General features: G+C 47.9%; 1 protein-coding gene and 1 long non-coding RNA gene across 2 annotated transcripts; both read left to right on the top strand.

Moving 5' to 3' along the window:
* Window positions 1-309: 309 nt before the first annotated feature.
* On the top strand, window positions 310-6,590 carry LOC308191842. Its single transcript, XR_013948306.1, has 3 exons — window positions 310-578; window positions 2,841-2,983; window positions 3,515-6,590. It is a non-coding gene; the product is annotated as an uncharacterized lncRNA (long non-coding RNA).
* A 7,560-nt stretch (window positions 6,591-14,150) lies between these two features.
* Window positions 14,151-16,614, top strand: LOC308191834 (cystatin-like). The gene is made up of 3 exons (XM_080584696.1): window positions 14,151-14,446; window positions 14,948-15,061; window positions 16,225-16,614. Exons 1-3 carry the CDS (start codon window positions 14,183-14,185, stop codon window positions 16,300-16,302), a joined length of 456 nt encoding a protein of 151 aa, XP_080440822.1. The 5' UTR covers window positions 14,151-14,182; the 3' UTR covers window positions 16,303-16,614.
* The last annotated feature ends 8,883 nt before the right edge of the window (window positions 16,615-25,497 follow it).

Here is a 25,497-nt window from a genome sequence, read left to right as displayed (position 1 = left end):
AGCCCCAGGTTTTGCAAGTTTTGTGTTGTGCAAAAGGAAGGAAGGTTATCACTCTCCTTCCTAAGGTTAGGAGATGTCTTCCTGTCCTACATAGTACACATATACCTAACACATTGCCACATTCTTCATGATGTCTCCACCACCCTTCCTTCCACCTGTCCTGTGCACCCCCCTCTGCTATGTATTCTGCCCCTTTTCAGTTCAGGAAGCTCAGAGGTAGCCCATGTATTTTTTTTTTTTTTTGCAGTGTGTCCTGGGCTAAGAAATGAGTCCTAACCAGTAGCCTTGCTGACAGGTATTGGATGTTCTGGGCTTTTGGAGGTGGGTGCTGGCTTTGTGCTGGGGACAGCCAGTGGGGAGTAACCTTGACATTGCAAAATCAGGAGGATCCCAGCTGTGGGTTGCCACTGATGAGGAGACCAAGTGCCACCTGGTGAGCAGGCCCTCTACCCCTCAGAAAAGCAGAAAGTAACAGAGGAAGGTGAAGCCACAGCTTTCTGTCTTGTGCTAAACAAGATGTAACGCAATGATTTTTACATTCCAGGGTCCTTCCATTGTCCTTTGATTGGCATCAATAGGTAGGAAGATTGTTCTCAGTCTTCTGAAGTCTGAGAAACCTGAGGAAAAACTGGCAGACAATTGGACTTCTAGCAGGAAAGAAAAAAAAGTAGAGAAAAGGGGTTTGAAATCTATTCTCACCCTCACTTCCAGTAAAAGTCCTCAGGGTAATGTGCAGAGGTATAGGTTTGGAAAGAAGGGACTCTGCCATGGCATGCATCCTGGGACCGCTGTGGTAGCTGAAGTGGATGGAGTTAAATAGGAACACAGGAACAGTGTTGATGTTGGGGCTGGAAGATGTTTCAGGCCAGATAGGGATGAAGCTTGAGAAGAGCAGATGGGTCCCTCACTTTTATGTCTCCTGGTAGCCCCCAGAGCACTGTGGCTATAGGGGAAATGAGGCTGGAAATGTCAGGGTGGGGGTTGTTAAAACAGCATCTTCCACGTCTGTGTTTCTGAGGTGCAGCCTGAAGGAAAAACTCCCCAGCTGAAGAGGAATTGGCTCTGCTTCCTTCCTCACTTCTGTCTCAGTCACCAGCTGGATGTTACCTGTTGGGGCCTGGGGAGCTTCCAGGCCAGGCCTCTGCCTTTGGCAGTGTGTGTATTACACATGCACACCCTTACTATTTAGGCAGTGTGTGTATTACACATGCACACCCTTACTATTTAAGCGTGGATGGTAGCGATGGAGAAGACACCCCTTTTTTTATAAGCAAGGGCCTTGGATTAAGCAGGCAGTGGGTTCTCGCAATGGAGATTACTTTTGTCCTCTGGTATCTGCGCTGACTGAGTTATTTACTTGCGATGGTCATCGCATCCCTCTGCCTGGACTTCTGCCACAGGGTGATCATGTGGGCCTTCTGTTCCTTTGTTTTCCCAAGAATGTCAGGGAGAGACTCGGAAAACATTGGCCTTGGCATAGCTGTGGTGGGACTGTGGTTGTGGGGGTTTGCAAGCAATGGGATGATCCTCTCACGATTGACCCCGGATCCCTTTTCAGAATTTGGCATCTTCCTCAATTACCTCCCATTCTTTGCCTGGTTCATCTTGGCTCCTCTGTACTTGGCGTTAGTACTGTTGTGTTGCAAAGATCTCTTGTTGAAAAACGCTTCTGCGTTTCCTCACTTCACACCCTAAGTCAAAGTGTGGCTACTTCCCAGAACAGCCGCACGTTTTATGTCTTGTGTCCAAGACATTGTGCTGTAGATCCATGGCTTTGCTTCATGTCATGATCTTCCCCCTGGGTTTGCAGACCTGAAGAAATAACAACCATGTTGGGACTGCCAGGTGGGCTAGCTCAGCCTGAATCCAACTGGGGAAGTGCAGGGTCCTTCTGAGTTAGGCTGAGCTACAGGGAAAGGGGAATGACCGTCTTTGACTCAGTGAGAACTTGAGCAGTGGAGTTCAGAAGAGAGGCCCCTGGCCACGCAGCCAGAGGAAGGGTGGGATTTGTGCCCAAGGTTAATAAACAGAATTAAGGTAGGTTGGCCAGCGTGTTTTTAGGAAAAGGAAGGAAAACGGGACTTTCCAGCTTGTATCAGGTATGTGTGCTTGCAAGCAAATGTGAGATGTCTGCGAAGTTTTATAGGACTGGTCTGGTCCTATTGATCTCAGAGAGAAGTCTATGAGTAAAGGTGATGAAATACGAGCGTGGTTCTGTACACACCGTCACCCCTTCTGTTTTTGTCCACTGTAAGTGCTGTATCCCTATGTATGAAGCACGGAGCTTGTGGTAGGTGCTATTCATTTCAGTGGCTTAGCAGCTTTTCCTGGCTGTAACAAGGGTTAGATTTGAACAATAACCTTGATAACCATCTTTTTCAGTACTTTTTAAAGTACATCACAGTACTTTATATCTCCAAACTGGCGTGAATCAGAACAGCTCCCAGGCCTTGCAGCCTTATGTATTGCTCTGACCAGGATCCTCTCATCTAGGAAATGGAGGCCAGATCGCCTTACCTCACCGAGGCCGTATGGAGGCTGGTGGCAGCGCTGTGTAGTACAAAATGCACGAGGCTGGGATTTGACAGATCCCAGGTCTCAGCCCTGCCAATGGTTGCCTGAAAGCCCCGGGCAAATCGCCTCACTTCTTTCTTCTGTTTCTCTCCATTTGCTTGCACTGGGAGCTCCATGAGCCAAGGATTGTCTCATGAAAGCAGCAGCTAGCCAACCACCCTCATCTTAGGGCTTCGTTCCCAAACGTCCACGTGGTCCAGAACTCCTCACGATACTGAGACCAGCTATTGATTTACTTCTGTTTGTTTTCCTTTTTTAATTTCCAGAATCTCTAATGTCAACTGTTTGATGACTGAATGACTCCTAGAATGGCAGGATGCTGTCACCACTGAAATCCAGCGGTGAAGACTTCGCAGCAGAGGACGGCTTGTTGTGGGGGTCGGCTGGCTGGTGGTTCTCTTGAGCACGGGTGAGAGGGTTTTGGAGAAAGTGGCTTTCATGTGGGATCGGGGTCAGAGACAGGGCTGCAGAGGCAATTACTCCCATGCTCAGTGGAACCGCTCCCGCTTGCCGCAGGCTGCAACTTGGCTCACCCCAGCAGTGAGTCAGCGCACCAGACGGAGCTGGTTAGATCCAGGCAGGGAAGGGGGAACAGCAGGGATCAGAGGTGGGGGCGTCCCCAGACCCCGTCCGATCACCAGGATGGAGGCAGGAGGGGAGCAGAACAGAGGCGTTTAGAGGTACCTCGCGTTTCCTTTTTCACATGGGCCTCTCCCTCAGCCTCCTCTCTTCTGTGGAAGAGATTGCAGGGGTGACCTTGAAATGCTGGACCCTTTTACAGCCCAAATCCTTTGGGGTGGGGGAAAGAGAGCCTGCATTCCTGACGTTATTAAACTGGACATTGTTAATTATGTGTGAGGGTGGATTACTGTGTGGCATGCAATGAGTTGTTAATGCTAATCAATCAGAATTGCAAGGAATATGCCTTTTTCTTTATTAGCAATGGCCTCCTGGAGGGACTTTCCCCCTGCGGATGAAGGGAAATATGCTGGGGGGAGAAAGAAAGAAATAATGATGGAATTAAATGAGTGGTATGGAGGCTTGTTTCTGGTCTCCCTCTCCTGAAGCTGGGCCCTGATTCAAAACTCATTCAGTGTATTCAGCTACTTCGCATGTTCTTGAGCATTAACCTTCAGTTGAACTAGAAGCTCAATAAATGGGCATATTGATGGCTCCCTGAATTCACAGTTTGCTTCTCCAGGAAAGATCTAATCTTCAAGAAGGATGTTGAAGATTACACAGGACAAGTCTTCGCTCAGTGCAAGCTGACTTAGCCCAGTGAACTCCAAATGATTTGTGGTGTCGTGGGACCTAAGCGCTGTGTCTGCAAATGCTGTACTCCCAGAGAAGGAAGAAGCTCTTGCTGCTCAGAGCTTCGAATTGCTGTGTGAGATGAATAACTGGACCTGCACAGAGGGAAACAGTGGCTTTGATGCACTAGTTTCTTACCCAGTGCTTTTTTCTTTATTTTTTCCCCCTCATCAAAGCAAAGCAATGTTTTGTCCTGGAATTTGAAGGAAAATCGGGAGATGGCCTTGGAAATAGTTTAAATGAATACTTTTGGAGAAGAAACACATTTTTCCCTAGGGAGCCAACAGTGGGTTCAAGAGACATACCCTTGAAAGCTATGGAGAGCTAAGGAGTTGGTCCCCCTTCTGCTGTTTGCATCAAGAAAACATTACCCCACCTGGCAAACTGACGTTATGTGGTTGCCTGTGTGTTTTCAAGCCCGGAACTGGAGTGCTGGACTGTAGTGCTTGCAGGCTTCTTGCTCTGTACAGACTGTGCTCAGCACAGCGGGACTCCTGGGCAGATAATGCTGCTTGATGCTGAAGTGGCTGTGGCATGCCTGTAATGACTGCCTCAAGGCTTGCTTAACTGCTCTCTATTTTTGTAGTGAAGTGCAGCCATTTTGTAGCGAAGTGAAGCAAATAAGGCCTGCTTGTTGTTGACTTGATTTCCTAATAGGTAAAGAACTGTTGGGTTGGAGTCCTGAAGTTTAGCGGACAGTAGCTAAGTGTCTGGTGGAATACTTTGACCTGACACAAAATGGTTCAGGATGACTGGAAAGAAAATATCAAGTGTCAGTGCGGTGAACTAATTCCACATCTAGCTGCCTCACTTCTCTTTATTCTGTCCCCTCTGATATTAGAGCTCCCTGGCTTTCGAAAAGAGGAAGTGTTGAAGTCGTAATTTCGGCCAGTTCTCCAAATGAGACCGCCTGTTTGACCAGGAAGGAGCTGTTTCAAACATCTCCGGGGTAATTTAGCTTGTTAATTCTTAAAGATTTTGTCTCCTCCAAGAGATCTCAGAATAATTTGTAGATTTTGTTCAAGTTCCAGCCTCTGGATTGACGTGAACGTATGCAAATCCTGCTACTTCTTATATTGTGTTTGCTTCTGGCTGCCAGTTTCGCAGAGGAAAACCGGAAAATTTAACGCTGATTTATGATTGATATATTTTAAAAAGAAGAATAATAAAAATGCAGATATAAAAAGCATTTAGATTGTGTTGCCTTTAAAACCCGAGATATTTCAGAGGTAATGTCCTAGCTTTGGGGAGCATAATTACTCATTTTTCAACATCTGAGGCTTGCTATCTTGTTGCTTAGAGACAGAAAAAAATGTTGTCCCCTTTGCCAGCCCTGGTTTCCACCCCGAGTGCCTTGCAGAGATTAGAGCTGGCTTTCCAGCCCTGGAGGAACCAGAGCGGGGCTGGGCTAAATGAAGTTATCATTAGATAAATGCAGATAGTGGGTTGGAATGGAGGTAGCTAGATAACGTCCAAGGGACTGCAATACCGACGATTATTTTGGGAAGTGTAACTGAATTCTCTAACTCTCTGCCCGGAGAATAGCTCTACGTACAAGTTAGGAACTGTGAAAGCTGAGAGCAAAAGACAAAATCCCCCACACTTAAGTGTATGATAGTCTTTTCATAAATAAATAAATAAGTAAACACACATAAATAAATGCCCCCGTGTTTTTTTCCATACTATTAAAGCAAACTTGGGAACGTGGCCTATAGCAACACAACCTATTGATGTGTGCCGTCACAAAGGGGGCACTTTCACCTGCCATTTTGCTTGTTGGTGTCTTTATAAGCATGATCTTACAAATCTTACCCTTGAATTAAACTGGGGATCTTGGCTGGAGGCTAAAGAACATTCATGTGAAAGATTTTCTGGAAATATGAATGTATTCTAATAGCTACAGTTTCACAGACAAAGCTTTCCTGTTTCAGAAATCTATTTTTGAGTGGTAGAGAATGAAGAAAATGTAAACTAATTTATTACTGAATGCTTGTGAAAGACTTAATACCCATAAAACCAGCAGTGTTCCACAGATGATGCAGGAGATCCTGTGGTGGGTCTCTGCACGTTTCCTTGCAAAGCTATGCCAAAGCTCCTTAATCCTGGTGTTAATTATTTCGGTGGAAGGCATTTGCTGAGCAAAGAACTGTGACTGTGTCAAGTCTGTGCACTGAGGTTTGTGAGGAGGCCAAAACATCCAGCTAGGTCCATCGGTTGTGGCTGAGGTCTTGTGATTTTAAGTGAAAGGTCTGACCCATGTTGCTCTTCCTACAGAAGCCAGCCCTGCAGCTTCGACTGCCTCTAACAGTACAGATCATCTGCCTCTAACAGTACAGATCATCTACAGGGCTGGCCTGGGTTTTCTGGGCACTCGACCCCCCAACAAATTGTGATGAAACTGGAGCTTCCTCGACCCTGCCCTGCTGGCACGTTCATTAAAAACTAATTAGTATCCAGATGGCAAACTGAGACGTGATATGTTCACACATTATTTTTTTTCCTGACCAAATGAAACTATCCAGCCACTGCATTCGATCCCTTTTTAGAAGTATATTATGCAGATTGCTGGGCAAGGCGGTGCAAGGTTTCGTTTGTGAGCAGCCTCCCAGACAAGTGTGGGCCTCTGAGGCGCTGAGACCTCTCTTTTGCAATTCCCTGCACCCTTGTCGAGTTCCTCTTCACATTTTGTCCTGTTGGTGTTTTCCAGCTCTGTGTCACTGGCTGCTGGGCTGCTGTGACATGGCTTTCCCTCTCCTTGCTCAGATGACTGGAGCGAACCAACACACAGACAATAGAAGCAGTCTTGCTCACCCTCAAATAAGCATTGTCTTGTTTGAATAAAGGCCTTACTCTCAAAGTGAGCCTCTCTGTGCTCGGGCTTACTGAAGCCTGAAGGATGGCTAGCTATAAACGTGGGATGCAACATGGCCTGAAGATTAAACTGTGGGGCCTTTCTACGTATTTTTTTTTTTTTAATGATAACAGATGCAGTGCTCTTACTTACGTATAACAATGCCTACTCTTCGGACAGGCCATTTGGTGTTTCGGAGTGGGCTGGTCCTTTTGCTGGACGTACGTGTGTAGAACAGCATGTGCGCAGCTGGCTGGGTGAATTTGGGGGTTGCTCACAATCTCACTTCCCTCTTGGGGAAATCCGAGTGGCCACGTAACCCGTTTGATAGGGGTGACAGTCTGGTTCTGCTGGCGAGCTGCTTTGACTTCCTAAGGATTTCTCTGCTGCCGTTGTTAAAACATTGCACGTGTCCCTCCCTCCCCTTCCCAGTGGTTCAAATCCTACAGGCACGATGTCGAAGAGCGCTTAGTTCCTTTCTAATGAGAAGCAGCCAGGAGTCGTGCTGGCAAGCCAGCCCCTTGAGAACAGGCCGTTCTCTGCTCTCTGGTGTTCCACAGACCAGAGTTTTGCTTCCTTATACCAAAAAAACCCACCCTTAACCAGGAAGAATTTGCTCTTCTTAAGTACTGAGTGAGCAGAAACCGCAACCACTTCAAGCCCAGAGCAGAGGTTCTACATACATGGGGACTGTGAGCACAGCCAGGCCGTGCACCAGCGGTGGTGTGTCCTCTAACAAGAAATGCAGCAGCTCGGTGCCACAACAATTGTCTCTTCAAAAACCAACAACAAACAAACAAAAAAGAAATCTTGTGGCAGAGGTGGCGTCTGTCTGCACAGTACCACACGGCCCAAAACCGGGTCTGGCATCTGGCTGCAGACCTGAGGTTCTGCATGGCCCTTCGGTTTGTGCGAGTATTTGGGGGTTCGGTCATTCTCCCCACGAAGGTCCTTCATCATAAATGTGCATATGTGTATTTAAGGGGGGATGTCCCCAGGTTTGTGCCATGTCCTAAAGCCCCTGGGCTTAGCACTAGTGAAGTTACGGCTTCAGGGGAGGACAGGAGTGAATCGGTTTGTACAGCGGACAGAGGTGGTGTGGCTGGTGAACCACGCTGTGCTGGGGAGCCTAGGGGAGCCCCGCACTGACACCATGCCTCTGCGGAGTAAACTTCCCTCTCCTGGGCTCCTGGGATCCGTGAAGCCCTAGAGCACGATCTCCAGTCTTTGCAGGCCTCTACGCTTCATTCCTCTGCTGTGTTGGACCTGAAGCACCAGCCTGTCTTTACGGCCTGGCTCCTCCACTAAGCCAAATTCTGTTGAAACATTTGACGGTCTCACGCCAACATAAGAGCCTCCTGCTGGAAGAGATGGGAGTGGACAGTGCAACACACCCCAGCGGGCTGGAGGGCCAGCTTCTGTATAGCACACAATCATATCCTTAATTTTAGGCTTATTTTTAGCCCTATGAAGTCACTGGTACTCTTCAGGGGCTTAACTTAAATGCATGCTTTATGCTTCTGGTTGGATTGGAGAGAACTAATTTGCTTGGTAAGCTCTGAAGCAACCAATTCTTGGGGAAGAAAACAAAATCTACTATAAACTAACGAATACAAATCTAAAGCAGGCAACCTATTTCTCCTGTAGGCTGTCAGAAGAAAAGGGAATGGCTGAATTATTCTCAGCAAATACAAGCTGTCAAAGATACCAGGTTGCATAAAATCTCTGATGATTATTTTCAATATATGCCATCGCTGTACCAGCATTTATGTTTTTTGCAATAAAGAAGGAGGATGGTGTAGGCGTTTATTTATTTATTTTTTATTTATTTATTTTTTCTGCTAACATCCCAAACGCACCAGTACTTCACTTAAATCAGCAATCGCTACCAATAACATGGCTTCACTGCTTCTTTTGCACAATCTGACCATAACTGATTGCTTGCAGACACCTGAAATGCAGCTTTTCTGCTGGCAATGGCTTTATTTACTGCTTGCCCGTAAAATAATAATGCCCTCAGGCAGATTAACATCAGCAATTACTAAGCAGATGTTTGTATGCAAATACCTATTTCTTAGAAGCAGATTATCTTCTGTGTTGCATAAGAGAAAGGGATTCACATCAGGCGATGCTGATGTGAGCTGCCTGGGGCTTGGAGAGAGAGGTGGGTAGCTCCCCCCACCTTCCCTCCGTCTCACAGGAATCGAGAGTGTGTGTACAAGAGATGTGGCCATGGTCCCAGTGCCTTGGGGACTTTCAAGTCAGCTGCCAAGATTTCAGAGACCCCCTTCGGAAGCTGAGAGAGAAGGAGGGCCACGATTTTCCTTGTGTGGACAAGTCATGGCATTCCCTCCATTAGTCTCTGAAAAAAAATAAAATAAAATGCTTCTGCATACTAGCAGCAGGGAGTGGACAGAAGTGGTCAGAGTCTCTAAGGAAGGCAGAGGCTCCCTACTTCGCTCACTGTGATGGAAATGGGTTCATTTCCACAAGCACAAGGCACTCTTCAGCAGCAATGGCTTTGCATTTGCCACTGAACCACTCTCATCCCTGTCTCATAAACTGCTGACTGTCTTGCTCAAGGGGCTTTCAGTCTCTGAAAGATACCCTTTTACGAAACACCTCCCATCCATTACCCTGTGAGAGTTACACAGCACGGTGGGAGGAGATGGGGAACCATGCCTGCACCCCACTCGTCAGGGCTCTAGATTCACCGAGCAGGATGCAAAGCACTGGCCACAGCATAGACTTGGCCAGCACTTTTTGCTGATCCATAATGTTATGAGAAATTTAAACCAGATTTTAGTGTTTGATCGTGCTTTTCTTACTGTTCCTGCCGCTATCGCAGTAATTACCCTCTCTTGAGGGTCATTCAGAGTTCAGTTCTATAGAGAAACTATTATTTTTGATTACAGGGTTGGCTGCTTTTTCAAACATCCTTGTCTAACTGTACTTTGAAAGATACATCACAGTATTTCAGAGCTTTTCAGTTAGATACTGGGTAGGCATCTACAATTGTTCCTTTAGATGTTAAAAGAGAGGTAGGGATGTCCTCAACAGCAAGGACAAGGAATGTAGCAGCTGTTCGGAGAAAGGAGTGTGCCTGGTGCCCTAAAAACCTCAGCAGTCCTGAGTGGACTGCGTGGAAACATCGACAAAAAGAAAGATGAAAATAACTTGGATATTGCACAATTTATGCTGAACCAACTGTGTGGTCTGATGCAAGAAGACAAGGAAACTCTGTTTTTCTGTTTTCTGGTAATAGTGACAGCACACAGTATCAAAAACTTTTCCAATATTACATCATGAGTCTCCTGCTGCTTTGTATATTCCTTAAATTACTGTCTCCTTGGGTCATCTGATTATTAGAAAATTTCTGTTTTATTTATTTAAAAAAACACAAATAAGCTTGTGATAGACAAAAGTGGTTGCACTCTTCAGAAACAGAAGGACAAGTGCAGTTTTATTTCACGAACTATGTCCCCTTTATTCATTGGTTGTAAAACGTCATTTTTTTGCCAATTCTTTTTTCTCAGAATTGCTTTGGTTGAAGTCCCGATTTTTTAAGGCTTGGACTAGCAACCGTAAACAGATGCAGCTTGCTTCTGGCTCACAAGCAGGGACAGGTCGAGAGAACGACCACCCTCAAAGCCTCTGGCCCAGGAGAACCAGGACCTGCAAAGGGCAAGTTTCCCTTTGCATTCTGCACAGTGGAGCCAGGAAAAAAACGGTGTCAAAGAGGACTCTGTGAGGCACCCATTTGCAGAATAAATATTAGTGCATCTGCTAGGAAAGACAAAGAGAAATCCTGGCACAAAAGAAACTCCATGACCTGACACTTCTGACCAAAGTCCAGCTCTGCTTTCTGCAATTATATGTGTTCAACCGAGTGTGGTGTCAATGACCAAGGAAGAGGACAACATGATGTCAACCAACAGGCAACTCCTTTCAAGCATTTAAAAGAGCTGTTCAGCTTATACTGGACTGTCAGGCATAGCCAAGCTCCAGATACACCTCTGTTTTTGGTGGTGGTGCTGGCCACCAAAAAGTGTCACCATTCCTCCTATAACTGACACAAGCCTCCTCTGCTTCCTCAGTCTTTTCTGTTCGAGTGGCTTTGTGGGATCAATTATTCATTGGGCCAGAGACAGACTGGCATCCGAGAAGAAACTGAAACCCTGGGCTGGAGCTGGAGGCAGAACAGGGCCAACTGAACACAGAAGGTCCCATCTAAGCATCAGGCAGCACTTCTTCACTGTGCAGGTGATGGAGCCCCGGCACAGGCTGCCCACAGAGGCTGTGGGGTCTCCTCCATGGAGATCTTCAGAACCACCTGGACGTGGTCCTGGGCAAGCAGCTCTGGGTGGCCCTGCTTGAGCAGGGGTTGGACCAGATGGCCCCAGAGGTCCCTTCCCACCTCAGCCATCCTGTGATTCTGTGATTCTGTGAACAGGCTCTCCGTGGTGTCAAAGCAGAGGTGAGAGGGAATGAAGCTGCGTTGTCCTGGACCTTGCACAACTTCTGTTTGCAGAAATAACGTTGAGGTTTTTGGGACTGGGCTGCGAGCTGACATACCGCCTTGAAGTATTGAAGGGAGGGCTGCTGTAACTCAGAAGGACACAGGCCAAGTATGTCTTTGTGTGACGCTTTAACTCCAACGAGGTGGCTTCAGCAGGGCTAAGACTTTGCTTGCTTGTTTGCCTACGCTGCAGGCAAAGCATTTAGCTTTTAACTAGAGCTGTTTCTCCCTGCTTCTCCCCACAAAAAGGGCAACTGTAAAGCCTCTTCTGCCTAACCTCAGCTTGGACTGGCTCTGAAGAAGCTCCCTGAATCAAAGCTCCCTGAATCCCAACGGCACTGATGTTCCCTCCTGTGGCATTTCCCTTGTGCTGTCATGTGCTCACAGAGCTGCTGGTTATCTCCAGGGGCTGGGAGCTGGGGCACTGCTTGGTGGAGGCCTCAGCTGGCAAGGTCAGGGCAGTGGGAAGAGGCCTGGAAGGTACATTGCCAGTGCAATGGCTGATTTAGGCTGGAGCTGGCCGCTCCCATTGGCAGCAGTCACTGGCAGCGCGAAAATGAGCTTTCACCACTAAAAGACACCAAGAGAGCTCAAACCGTGAGTTTTAAACTGATCCAGCCTGGGTCCAAGGCCAATGAGGGAAAAGACAAATTGGAGACAGATTCCTGCAGCCTTTTAGCAGCTCATGCCCTGATACCCATGTCCCAGTCCCCTCTCCAATGCACTGTACTGCTTCAGTGTTGCTCCTGTCTTTCGTAGTAGTAAAAACTGCCATAATGTCTGGTGGCTGTAGCATTAGTTGCACAGCTTGTTGCCAGCTGCGGGGGTTTTTCCTGTGTTAATTCTCAAGCTGGATATTGCTGGCACTCGCAGGCTACAAACAACTTTTCCAGTCAGTGCATAAGTCCCTTCCTTTTCATTATGAGGGGCGTTGCAGATATTCAGACGTAAAACATCACCCTCTCTTAGCACAACGACCGCACAAAGCCTTAAATCTCACTTGAGCTAGTTCTCTAGTGCTATACTGGGTCTTGTCTTGCCAAACTTAGGGTTCCTGACAGGAGGGAAAGGCAGTCTTGTGGTTATGAGATGACACTAGAAATTAAGTGATCTGTCTGGGAAGCCAACCCTGCCACCGATGCCCCTCTGACCTTAAGCGATTAATGTAGATGAGGTAACACCAATGCTGTGGAGGCAGATGTAGGAAATGACACATGGTGTTTTGTGCTGGAAGACATATTTGTAACTTAAAATGCTCTGTGGTTTTGTTTTCCCTCCACAGTAGAGGGAAACAAGTGCTAGAATAACCCATGAAGAGGCAGAGCCTGGAAAAATCTCCAAGTTCCCGGACCCATGTGGGAAAACAGCCTCCTCCATCCGTACCCTAAAGGAGGGCTGTGGGCAGTGTAATTCCAGATGGGACAGGGCTGCTTCAGCATCACTCCTGCTGTGCCAAGCTCCCTCCTACATCCTGTCCTCCCTCGAGGGAGAGGGGCACAGGTGTGTTTCCACAAACAAGATAGCTTTAGGGCAGAGGCAAAAAAAAACCCCTTAGCTTTTCTCCAGCAGAGAAATTTCATGGGTTATTGAAACCCTCTCCTCCTCAAACGCTGACCTTTCTGAGGAGAAAACAGAGCAGCACAGTGAAACAGTAAGGTTCTCCAGGTTCTGTCTAGAGGCCCTTGGCAGCTCTAATGAGAGATACAAGGAGAGAATAAAAAATGCCAGGCACCTGCGATGCTGCCACACAACAGAGTTATTACGTACTGAGGGAGAGGTGGCAGTGACAAACAGCTCAAAGTAGCAGACATCTGCCTGCCCTGCTCCAAACTCTTTTAGGACCCACAGAGGCTCCTCAATCCTAAGTGGTGACTATTTGTCAGGACTTTTGCTCTCCACTTGCGCTCTCCACTTCATGGCTGAAGGACTTCAGAGAGAGGCTTCTGGTTTTGCACCTTGCCCGACTAGAAAGTGTGCGAGATCACCTCAAGTGCCCTTACATGGGAGCCTTCTGTAATGCAGCTGAGAGGGTCTATCTAGCCTGGCTGCAGGCCTGCTCTTCTGAAAGCCCCACTGTGCAAAGGCTGGTCTGGGGCTTTAAAGAATAATGTTTCCTTGCATACTTTTACTGCAGTAACTTGGATGTATTTGTTCTCTCTCTAAATGTCTGTTCCTCTTCTGAGTCTTGCTCAGCTGAGGGACGCATTGGCTCTGTCTCTGATGAACAACAGCCTGATTTACACAGTGTTGACTGTGCATTAAGGTGACTCTGGGCCCTCTGGATCTGGCACTCATGCTGCTTGTTGCAGCAACTGTGGGCAAGCCAGGAACTGTTACCGAGCCCAGAGCTTACAACAGCTAGCGGTCTGATGAGTAACCTTCATCCTGCTAGCAATCATGGCCTCCAGTCAATACCTTCACTGAGGTTTAGCATGGGGGAAAAAAATGAAAGTGTTAAACACCAAAGCAAAGCCCCAGCTGTGCTCCGGGTCCAGCTGGGCCCTGTGCTATTGCACATTCACTCCACCTTTCCAGGAATGCCACCGATGGCAAGATGTGGCAGTACTCGGCACGAGGCCCCAAACTCAGTAGATTTTAAAATCTGCCCTCCTTGGAAAAGAAACAGGCTCGGGCATCTTGCAGCGGCCCCCACGAGCAGCTAACAGGCGGCGTGCATCCCTTGCCTGCCTGCTGTCTTTGTGGGAAGCGTGTGCCAGCCTCGGGCACGGTTACGGAGGGACACCACAACCCCAGAAGCCAGCCCCCGACTCTATTTTCGGCCTGGCTGTGGGGACACGGGGGAGAACCGGCTGGCGAAAGCCCACACAAACCCTCACCGGGACAAGAGTCCCCGATGGGTGCCTCCCGGGCCGGGGAGGAGCGGGGAGGGACGGGGCCGCGTCCCGCCCAGCCCCGGCGGCCTTAAAATGGCGGCGGCGGCAGGGCCGGGGGAGGGTGAAGGTATGGCGGGTGCTCGGGCTTTCGTGGCGCTGCTGGCAGCCGCCCTGCTGCTGGCCCAGGCCGTCCTGGGCAGCGAGGAGCACCAGCGGCTCCTGGGGGCTCCCGTGGATGTTGCGGAGAACGATGAGGGCTTGCAGCGAGCCCTGCAGTTCGCCATGGCGCAGTACAACAGGGCCAGCAACGACATGTACTCCAGCAGGGTGGTGCGGATCATCAGCGCCCAGCGGCAGGTGGGTGCCGGGGGGGTTCAGCCTTGGCAGCCGGCTGGGGGCAGCCCCACGGGGGGCTCCGGGGCACCCGACCCCTTCGTGGTGCTGGCTGGGAGCAGCAGCTGCTGTGTTAACTCAAGCTGTTTTGCCACAGAAGTAGGTTTAAAAAAAAAAAAAAGCCGTGTCTTGAGGCTCCTACGTCTGAATGCTTGAGTGGTGGGGTTGAAATTACAGGAGAAGTTAGTAACTTCCTTATGTTGTGGATGAGTTAACATGCGTCTTCCTTTACTGATGAAGGAGTCTATGGCAAAACTTGTTTACATGGATTTTGTTTCCTGTTTTTCAAAGGACGTCAAGTGTCTCTTCTGTGAAGGTGGCCACATGCTGCTGTCTGTAACTCTTGAATCTGGCTACAGAAATGTGACAACCAAACTATCTTCCTTTCTGTCAGGGTCCTCTGTTTGGAGAGCTTTTATGTATGTGTTGCGAGTAAAACTGTTTCTGCCCGTTGTCTTGTTGCAGCTTGTGTCTGGAATCAAGTATACCATGAAAGTTGAGATTGCCCGGACAACTTGCACAAAGGCAACAGCTGATCCCCAGAGCTGTTCTCTTTATGACACTCCAGAGATGGCTAAGGTAGGCTCCAGAGCAGAGGGTGTTGCTCCCTGGGTTTTTGATGCCTTTTCTCCAGTTGGTGTGTTACAGGGCGGTATGGGCAGTGTCACCTGTTTGCCTCTAAGAAAATCAGATGTAAGTCTTTTAGGCTGGATGAGATGATGCCACCCTTGCAGAACTTGTCTTGCCAGATCTTCCTGACAGAGGAAGCAAGGCCTCTTAGCATATTTAAGTGGAGACCTCAGGCTGCGGTGCACAGCACCCAGGAGCATGCCTCAATCCTCTGAGAGTGCTTGTGGCTCTGATCTCAGGGATATGCACAGGAAACTGCCAAGCAGGGGTTACTTATAGGTCTCTTGGTGCTCAGTCTGGTTCCCTCAGTGCCCATACCCTTTTCTGCTCCTTCTGTCCTATGCTGATGGGACAGCTTGACTTAAGTCCCTTTCATGAGGGACTCCTGTTACTGTGGATTGTGCTATGGGCTAAGCACTGATCACAACTGACAGATTACCCCTGTTGTCTGAGTAGCCACCAAGTTGAGTTGCACAGCAGTCTTGTATCACAATGCTATTTAAGCAATACTTTAACTTTTTGGGTGAGAGCACCAGTTTATCTACCTTATTTTGGTTAGTGTTTGGTCTTGTTTGCATTCAGTGCTGGTATTAATCAGTGATAGGCTGTACTTGTGTGTATGTGCAACTTATGCCTGCATGTATGAGAACTGTCACTACACACAAGTAATCCACTAAGCACCTAGGTAGAAGCTTGCCAGTGTACCACTGACAGAGCTGCAATAATTACACAGGCATGCACAAACAGATTGATTGGTTGTGTGGGCATACTTGCCTGTACATGAGAGTTACTGTTGAAGTACAGCCCAGGCTGAAAGGCTTCTGCCAGTGGGAACTAGTGTATGACTGGGATAAGCAAGTAACTTGATCTTCAGAAGTGCTGACTGCTTGGCTTCTGTGTTAGTATTTGAGAGAAATGATTGGTCCTGAGCAAGTACTAACAGGAGCAGTGTTCCAGAATACTTGCCAGGACAGTGCAAATGCAGAGAGACAGAAGTGGTATACATTCAGGTATTACATGATAGGGTAAATCTGTATAGAGTGATGGCAAAGGACACTGTTGTATGCTTTTAAACTGATAATTGCTTTTTTTTTTCCCCCCTCTCTCCTTAGCACACCACTTGCAACTTTGTAGTGTACACTATTCCTTGGCTAAACGAAATTAAACTACTGAAAAGTAGCTGCAAGTAAGCTTCCTTGGCTCCAGCAGAGAACAGCAACCAGCATTGAAAAAAAAATTAACATGAATTGAGATGGGATGCATCAATACCTGTTAACTCAAATACTTCCGTGTGTGTTATGCAAGTAAAACTATGTAACCTTCCTCTAAAGCACAATATGATCTCAACTTTGTGTTTCCTCATTGTAATTATACTTTGGTGTAGCTGTTTGTTTTCTTAATTTTCCCAATAAAGTAATTCCAGCATCAGAACTGAGGAAAAAGTTGGTGTCCCTGTGAAGTGACTACTGTAAACATTAAAACATAATTCCATGTTGCTGTGATATGTGGTTGTCTTTGTAATGGGTTTCTCATCTCTTGGAGGGAGGGGTTGCTTTTATTTGTCACCCAGTCTCCTGTGCCCAAAGGATGGGGTGAGAAGGAATATGGGGTCCTAATTACAAGAGGTAAGTCATGTCTCCTGTCATTTAACTGGTCTCCCCTTTTGAGTAAGGGACAAAGGTCACCAGCTGTTCTGACAAGAAATGTTCTGGTTTTGGGAACACTGTGGTTTGCAACATGGGCTTTGGGGAAAGTTAACTGGAACTCATAGGGAGTGTATGAAATCTCATTCTGTCTAAATTCTACTTCAGCTGCATGGGCTTATTCAGCTGTGCTATATAAGAATTAACTGCTCTGTCCTTTTACACTGTATTTGAGGTTTCTTAAAAACCTCTGCTTCCTCTGGCATTGCATCTTCAGAATTTATCCTGCTGTATCCCTAGTGTTTCTGAAATGTAAGCACTGAGTAGAAAGCCTGAGGGCCTTCCTTGTAGTCTAAGCAATAACATAGCCCACTTCATTTATAGCCTTTATTATGGCCAGTGGAGCTGGAGGAACAGCTGATCGCGCTTTCATTTGCAAACCTGTGGGTGCAGAGAGGCCTGGAAGGTGGTGAATGACAAGCCTGGCTTGTGGGGAGGCAGAACTGTAGTCTGGCTGTGTATTAAGCAGGGAGAATTTGAATCATGCCTAAATGTGTAACTGGGGCAAATACCTTTAAATCAGCAGGTGGAGAGAATCAGTGCCTAAGAACTATTAAGAGAACTGGCTGAGGTGTTTCCTGTTAAACTAATTAAATTGTACTGCAGGGGAACACAGGATACTGTGCCTGTGTTGAAAAGGATGGATGAGGTGACCCTGATACCAATAGCCTACTTAGCCTGAGGATAGTCTAGTGCAAAAATAATGGGAACGTTAATAAGTGGTGTTGAGTGAGTAACTGGTAAGTAAGGAACATCATTATCAGCAAGTCCTATACAGGTGGTTTTATAGCAAATAGATCGTGGATGCAAAACCTCTGTTCTCTGAGGATGGATATTCCCCAGAAGCGACCCTCTAAATCCAAGCATGTGTGTAACCTGGTGGCGTCTTCCACTCAGTCAAGCATATTGCTGCTGGTTTTGGTATGTTATGACACTATATTTGGAGTTGGCGTGAGTGTCACAGGGAAAGACAGCTCTGGATCTAGGAAAAAAACCTACTTTTTCAATGTGATGTGGTGTCCCAGTACTCAAGTAAAAGAAGCTCTCCTGAGCAGATGGTAAGTAAGAAAGGAGAACAAAAAAGGGGGACTTTTGTTTTCAACTCTTTGTGGAAGGTTGGAAGTTGGAATGAAGGAGCAGGATCCCCTTGAAAGAAATTTCATCTCTATGTGGTAGGGGAAGCTGCCAGGTTAAGAGGAGTCTTGGGAGAGAGTGAAGGTGCTGAGGTGAACAATGGGAATGCTTCTTGTTTTGCATAGTCCTAATAGTGCATTTCCTACTTTGTATTGTATTTTTGCTTCTCTGTGTTTTGAAGTAAACATACGTTGTTGTAAATCTCACCTGAGGACAAAATAAGTTATGTTCTGCCATGCTCTGTGTTATTCCTCAAGAGTGGGAGTCCTGAATCTGGGTCTGGTGCTCCTATTTTGAAATGAAAGTGAGTAAACTGGGAAGGGTGCAGAGAAGAGCTGCAGAAATGATCTGACAGCTGGACGAACCAACTTGTGCTAGGAAGTGTAAGGATGCTATTATTCTCTACCTAATAAAAGGGTATCTTGGTGAGAACAAATACGGCCACATCTTTGGGCATGGGGCAACTTGGGCCTAATGAAGGAGAGCAAAACAAGAGTGTATAACTAGAATAGAGGATGGATTCATTTAATGGGAAATATAGCTGCCTAATGAAGGGGTTAATCCCCTGTTGCTTTGTTGTGGAGACAAGGTAACTCAAGAAAAATCAGCTTTAGCCCAGTCCTTGTTCTAGAGCTCACAGCCCACCATTGTCAGGCCAGTATCTTCTTTCCCAGACTATTTTTACCTTCTAAGATGAGAAATTGTTCCTCGGTTTCTTGTTTTGCCCTTACTGATGGCACCTTCAGGATGTCTCAGGTGCCCGACTGCCTTTCTAGGATGCCTCTGGCACCCCCAAGGAGGGCCCTTGATCCTAGGCCAAGCTCCAAGGCTGCAGAGACCAAGTCCCAGCCTGGGTGTCCAGGCTGAGCTCCCAGGCTGGCAGAATACCTGAGTATTGTGTTCAGCTCTGGGGACCCTAGCGCAATAAGGACAAGGACCTGTTGGAGCAGGACCAGAGGAGGGCCACGAGGATGATCAGAGGGCTGAACACCTCTCCTATGAAAATAGGCTGGGACAGCTGAGGATGTTCAGCCTGGAGAACAGAACTCCAGGAGACCTCACTGCAGCTGTCCAGTATAAAGAGGACCTGCAGGAAAGATGGAGAGGGAATCTTCACCAGGTAGTGCAGAGACAGGAAGAGTTAATGGGTTTAAACTGAAAGAAGGTAGATTTAGATTTGGTATAAGGATGAAATTCTTCACCACAGAGAAGCTGTGGATCCCCCCTCTGTGGAAGTGCTCAAGGCCACGTTGGATGGGACTTTGAGCAACCTAGTCTAGTGGGAGGTATCCCTGTCTATGGCAAGGGGGTTGGAATTAGATGGTCTTCAAGGTCCCTTCCAACCCACGCCACACTATGATTCTGTAGTGTCCTATGCCTACAAGTTCCAATCCCAACAGTAATTTCCCATCCCAGCATTCTCCATTTCCAGCAGTTTTTAACCCCAAAGAGGATTTTTGCAAAGAGCTGATTTTTGTCTCAGGGAAGGGGATGGGGATGGTGGTGGCGTCTTTCCTGTACCTAAATGGGGGCCTCTGAGAGAGCTGGAGAGGGACGTCTTCTCAGGGAGTGGAATGATAAGACAAGGGGTAATGCAGGCAATTACAGGCCTGTCAGACTGCCTTCGGGGCCAGGTGCTCCTGGGGAGGTCCTGGAGCAGATCATGCTGAGTGTCATGGCACAGCATGTCTAAGACACCCCGGAGATCAGCCCCAGTGAGCAGGGGTGCATGAAAGGCAGGTCCTGCCTTGCTAAGCTGGCCTCCTTCCACGAGAAGATGAGACACTCAGTGAATGACAGAAAGGCTGTAGATGCTGTCTTGTCTGGCTTTTGGAAGGCACTCAGTGTTTTTTTCTTACAGCGTTTTCAAGGAGAACTTGGCTGTTCATGGCTTGGTCAAATGTCCTATTCACTGGTTAAAAATAATGGCTCTGTGGTCGGGCCCAAAATGTCGTGAATGGAGTTGGCTGCTTGGTGGCTGGTCAGCAGCAGGATTGGGACTATATTGATTTAACCTCTTTTTTTTTAAACAATCTTGAGGATGAATTGAGTAGACTCTCAGCAGGTTAGCAGCTGACAACAACTAGTTCAGGTGTGCTCATCTTCTTGAGGGTAGGAAGGCTCTGTGGGTTAAGGGGCTCCATCCTCTGGTGGTTGGTGGGTTTGCCCATGTTTCAGACCTCTGCCTTTTATCATCTTTGCTTGAGGCCTGGTTTTGTTGGGAAGGAGACTAGGCAAGGTGGCATCAGGATGCAGACGGCCGTTACTAGGCTTTTTCACCACTTCAGCTGTGTTTATTAGAGAGCAGCCCCAAACAGCGTGTGGAAAAAGCAGTGAGTGTGCCAGAGAAATTGAGAGTTTGGATGTCATGAGCTCCTAAATTTGAAGATCTTGCGTTTTCATGCTGAAATGTCAATGACAAAGGTCACGAACGAATGGCACGGATTACCCCATTCTCACCAGCTGCTGAGTGTCAGCCTTGGTGACAGTCCCTGTGTATTTTCCACCCAGAGCAAATGCCAAAATTCTTGATCTAATTTAAGCACCTTCCTCTATGCCCTGTGTTACTTCCCATTTGCAACAGGCTAACAGCATTAGTGGAAGGTTTCCTGCCAAGAGCATTAGCGTAGCCCACCTTAGCAGTGCCTGTACCTGCAGACCTGTACTCAAATGAACTTTCTATCTCCCAGCTCTGCAAAGCAGAGCCGGGGCACGGACCTGTGGAAAGCCACCATGTTTTTTGAGCCTGTGGGCATTGTTGGTGTGCCACTGGCACGCTCAGCTGAAGATAACAAGGCTGTATCCTTGTCAGCGTGAGCAAGCAGTGGTATTTATCCCACCCAACCAGGCAGGCAGCATTCAGTTTAGCTGAATTTTAAAAGCATCTCTGCACGTGCAAGACTGTGATAAAAAGCAGGTTTACCAAGAGAAGCACAGAGCCCGAACAGTACTGAGAAATGGGGTACAGATTGCATTTCTCTTTTTTGCCTTGTCTGACACCCTCACTACATGCCTTCTGTGCCCATTTAAGCTCAGGCCTAGATCCCCCATTCCCATCTGGACCACATTAGATGTGTCCCTGTCTCCAGCCCTGGCCTTTGGACCTGCCTTGTAACTTTGTGCTCTAGACTGTGCTCTCTGGATGGACCCAGGTTCCAGCTCATCCCCTCGCTGTGTCTGGGGCTGATGGACCTCACTCCCACCCCTGTCTCCGCTGGCTGTGCTGAGGCCCTGTGGGACTGTGCCCTGTTGGTGAGGATGTGGCCAACTTGGACCCTTGGCTCCTGACTCATCTCCTTGTTGTGCTGCTCCCTGACACACAGTCCTGTGGGGTCTTACTGAGGTCCTTGAAGCTCTCAGTGCTCCTTCCAGGCATGGAGACTTCCCTCTGCACAGCCTAAATGCCAATTTCCTGCAATTATGAAAACAAATGACCATGTAAGAATTCGGGTCACCCTGGGGCACTGCAGACCTAAGGCTGCGCTGCCCAGCACTGTCGTCAATGTGTATATGCTCAGGATGTATAATATTTCTTAGCTAAAGGCACGGAGATTTCTTTCAAGAGTGTTTGAAGATGCCAGGCTGTTTGTATCCATCATTAATGTGCGATGCCTTAAAATCACTGTAATATTGATCCTGCAGGAGATCAAACTTTCTGGTCGAATCCACACAACATTTTGCCTTTTGGTGCTTTACCTCTTGCTGATGACACCAGAGAGGTAAGACTTCAGATCCCTTTCCCTGCAGGACACAGTGTTAACCTGGCGATTGTTTCTGCAGAGCTACGCACGGAAGTACCTGAGTTAGATCCTTGCTAACGATGCTGAGCTCTTCCCTCACTTGCAGCCCAGCTTTGGTGGTAGTCTGTTGGTGGGAAGCTGAGGGGGCATGTGCCAGATTCTCCTATTCATCCCACTGCTCAAGGGCTACGTGCATCCTAGCGCTGAGGTTGCGGGAACCATTCTCTATCTTCACCAGGGACTTGTGACATTGTGCGGTGCCCTCTTCCCCACCAGCTGAGAAACGTAGTACCTCATGTCATGCCGTCTCCACCCTTTCTCTTTAAACACCCCAGAGTGATCTGGCTTTAGCTGGGTCAAGGCAACTGTTAGCAAGTGGAGGCTCTTCCTCCCTGTATTTATCTCCTCTCCTGCCCATGTCTGCAGGTGGGTAGTTTGCCACTTGCCTTGCAAACAGTCTCCCTGGTTTCCTAATCTTGGCCATTCACAGCAGCAGTCTGTAGGGGACACTGTGCGGCAGTATCATTTCATCCTCTCTCCTTAACTTGGAGAGTGAGAGGGGAAAGAGAGGATTAAAATAAAATCTCGGCATGTCAACACAATATTAATAACATTAATATTAATAACATCATCATCAACAACGATAACAAAAAAAAATAAAGTCATGTGAGATAGGAACCAGCTTGAATGCTGAAAAATGAAAATTTCTGCCTGAAGGACTATTGTGAAATAAATGTGTGTGATCCTCTCCGTCCTCCACTGAGTACAGGTGTTGCAAAGGGAACTCCCCCAACTGGAGAAGAAGTTGGGTCTCAGGCCTGGCCATGGAATTGCTTTCATATCTTGAATATAAAAGTTAGCAAGAAAAGCATAATTTCAAGTGAAATAGTGATATGTACGCTGAGCAACCCTCTCCCTGCCCAGACTTCCTGGGGGAAGCTGTGAAGCTGTGAGAAACTGGAGCAGACACCCAAGCCAACCCCGTCTCCAGTGCTGCTGAAGATACCCCTTGACTTCTGCATCCCATACGTTCTGCTGGGAGCAAAGGTGAAGCCCCTCTGTCTGTATGTGGCAGTGGTTTCCTTCCCTTCTTGTGGGGCTGGGGAGGAGCCCTGACATCCCCAGAGAAAATGTATCATCTCCAAGTGCCTGAAGCGGCTAAGAGTGGAGGAGGCTGAAGAAAAGTCGGGGTGGGCCTTTTGGGTGACCTCAGTTTGCAAAAGCAGCCAAGCTGGTTCTGAGCACACCTCCTCTGGAAGAAAGGGGGCACCAGAGCCGTTCGGAAGGATGCTTCTTGGTGGCCTCGGGGGTCACGGCACCAGTTACAGAAGGGATGCCTGGGAGCTGCTCTCCCCTCCAGAAGAGCGGTAGCCTATAAAACGAAATTAGCTCCGGCCCTCTGAGCATGGCTAGGCTGGGCAGGTTGTCTAATTACACAGATCTCCCTCTGTTAAAACTCACGGGACTTGTTGACATGCGTACAGATTTTTAATTGTCTATTTTTCCTCCCAGAATAACAGGTCTTTTCATTGCTTTCTGTGTTGGATATCATAGAAGTGTTTTTCCTATTCAGTCTGACACTTTGTCCATCTCTTGCATACCCCTGGTGGTTCAGTGAAAATTATTTCTCCTGCAGAATGCGGAGAGAATAACAAACACTACATTTCCACAGCTCTGATGTGCTTTTTCACCCAGCCAACTTGCTCGGAGGCTTTTGAACAAAACTGGCTCTGGGATTTCAGTTTGATGGAGATTTGGGGAACTGGCAAAAGACTTCTTGCTCTGTGCCATTTTAAACTACTCTCTCCCAAATATAGCAAATGCTTCCTGCAGATATTTGTGCTGGGAAAGGAAGGTGCAGCAGAGCTCAGCAGATATTAGAGGTAAAGGAGCACAGGCACACTTTCAGTAATACAGCACACATCAAGAGCTCTTAGAAAAATCTTGTTTTGACCCTGTGATTACTATCTCTAATGATAACAGCGCAAGTCCAAAGCCTGTGCTCACCAGGGAAGGAGAGAAATCCAATCTGCAGAATAGGAATTCATATTCGGATATTCAGAACAGATTATTTTATCCCCCAAGCACATGTCATTGGGGTCCACGGTGATGCACAGAGAGATGTGGGGAGCCCATGTGGTTTGTGCACACCATGGGCTGGGCTAGCAGCTGTGTAGAGATCACCCTGGGCTGGTGAAGGGCCTGGGGGGATGCAGGGATCGCAGGGGAAGAGCCACAACTGCCATAGGAAGAAACAGCTGGAAAACAGTTTTTTCCACCTCATCCCAAAGATTGTCAGCTAAATATTAACTGCAGAGCTTCTCGGTCAATGGTGATGAGGAAGGAAGGAGGGAAAAGGCCTGATGGGTTTTCAGACCCTCTGCTGAGTTTGCAAACAGAAAAAAAAAAAAACACCACACAACATCCTCTGACTATCAGCAAAGCCAATTCTATTGGGAAGTAATCGAGTGAGAAATTAAATGCTGACCCCAGGTTATTTGTCCCCAGGAAGGGGAAAGTGCTTAGTATCTGGGTAGGAGAGAAAGGAAGAGAACAGAGTCACCTCTGTGTGTGTTGTCAGTCCGGAGAACTTGCAGCCAGGGCCGATGCCCTCTGTACTTGGATGAGCCAGGGAGCCCCAGGCTGCTGCAAATCCACGGCTCAGGGACAGGTCCGTAGCATCGCGGTATGGAGCAGTATGCCGTCATAGTGGGCTTGGGTTGGGAGCTGCTGATCCCCTTCTCCTCCTTGGGTGGATATCCCCCACCGCTTCCACAGCCTTCAGAAGAGATGAGTGAACTCATGTCACCCGTCAAGTGCTGGCCCTCTGCCTGACTGCATGGTCTAACTGATCGGGGAGCCACAAGTATTTTCCTCAAACTTTAATTGGCTCATCTGGCCCAAAAGCATGGGATCCCAACCCAACCTACATTTGCAATACAAAAGTGGAAAATAATATAATTAAGGAATGATTGGTGAGTAATATTCTTGTGATGCTCCGTCTCTAAGTCACTCAGGCACAGCTAACACTGCTCCTTGGTCAGGGGTGCTTCGAGTCGCTGCCGTGTCCCCACACCTCCTGGTACCTCCACCTCTGCAGACCCTAGGCCCCAGTGGTTGTCAGGGATTCACTCAGAAGCAGTTGCAGACAAAAATGGGATGAATAGGGGCAAAAGTGGAACAGCTGATGGGATCAGCCTTTTAGAAATGGAAGAGCAAACACGATAATGTTCTCCGGAGTGAAAGTCATGGTGTGGAAGAGGTTTTATCGATCCAAGGCAATACTGCATGCCAAAGTGACTTACCTGGAAAAGAGCCTGCCTCTGGGCCTGTGCTACAAGCTGCCTGCCAGCCTCAGTGTTTCTTTTGGATTCTTTGTTTTTTCTTGTCTCTAAAGGGGATTGCAGAGATCTTTAGCGCTTCAATTTTCCTCTCCCAAGGAGGAGGCTGTGCCCTGCCATGTCTGTCCTCTTGGTGCCGGCGAGGCCACAGGGACCTGACTGAGCAGGAGAGCCTGGAGCTGGGGACGAGTCCTTCCAGTGGCCCTGGTGTCACTGCCCAAAGCCCACGCAGGAGCTGTGACCAGACACCTTGCTGCCTGCGGGGGCTCCCAAATCCCATTGGAGTCATGGAGGATTCCTTAGTGACGGCCTTTCACTAAATCCTGCATTTTCTGCCCACCAGCAGGTGGTGAAGCAGACCAGGAGGTGCCACGTGCAAGGGGCTGTGTATCACCTGGTGGGCTCTGCTGCTTAGCAGAGTTGCTCATGCACCTTCAAAACCTTGACGTGGTGCTAAAGTACCCACT

Source organism: Anser brachyrhynchus, assembly GCF_964034855.1.
Source record: "Anser brachyrhynchus genome assembly, chromosome: 3".
Classification (NCBI taxonomy): Eukaryota; Metazoa; Chordata; class Aves; order Anseriformes; family Anatidae; genus Anser; species Anser brachyrhynchus.
This window is presented reverse-complemented; position numbering and strand designations above follow the sequence as displayed.

What these genes read in the sequence shown, in the direction of transcription:
- LOC308191834 (XM_080584696.1), top strand. Translation starts at nt 14,183, where the DNA reads ATGGCGGCGGCGGCAGGGCCGGGGGAGGGTGAAGGTATGGCGGGTGCT. An exon ending in TCATCAGCGCCCAGCGGCAG is followed by an intron (nt 14,447 to 14,947) that starts GTGGGTGCCGGG and finishes GTCTTGTTGCAG; the next exon opens with CTTGTGTCTGGAATCAAGTA. An exon ending in ACACTCCAGAGATGGCTAAG is followed by an intron (nt 15,062 to 16,224) that starts GTAGGCTCCAGA and finishes CTCTCTCCTTAG; the next exon opens with CACACCACTTGCAACTTTGT.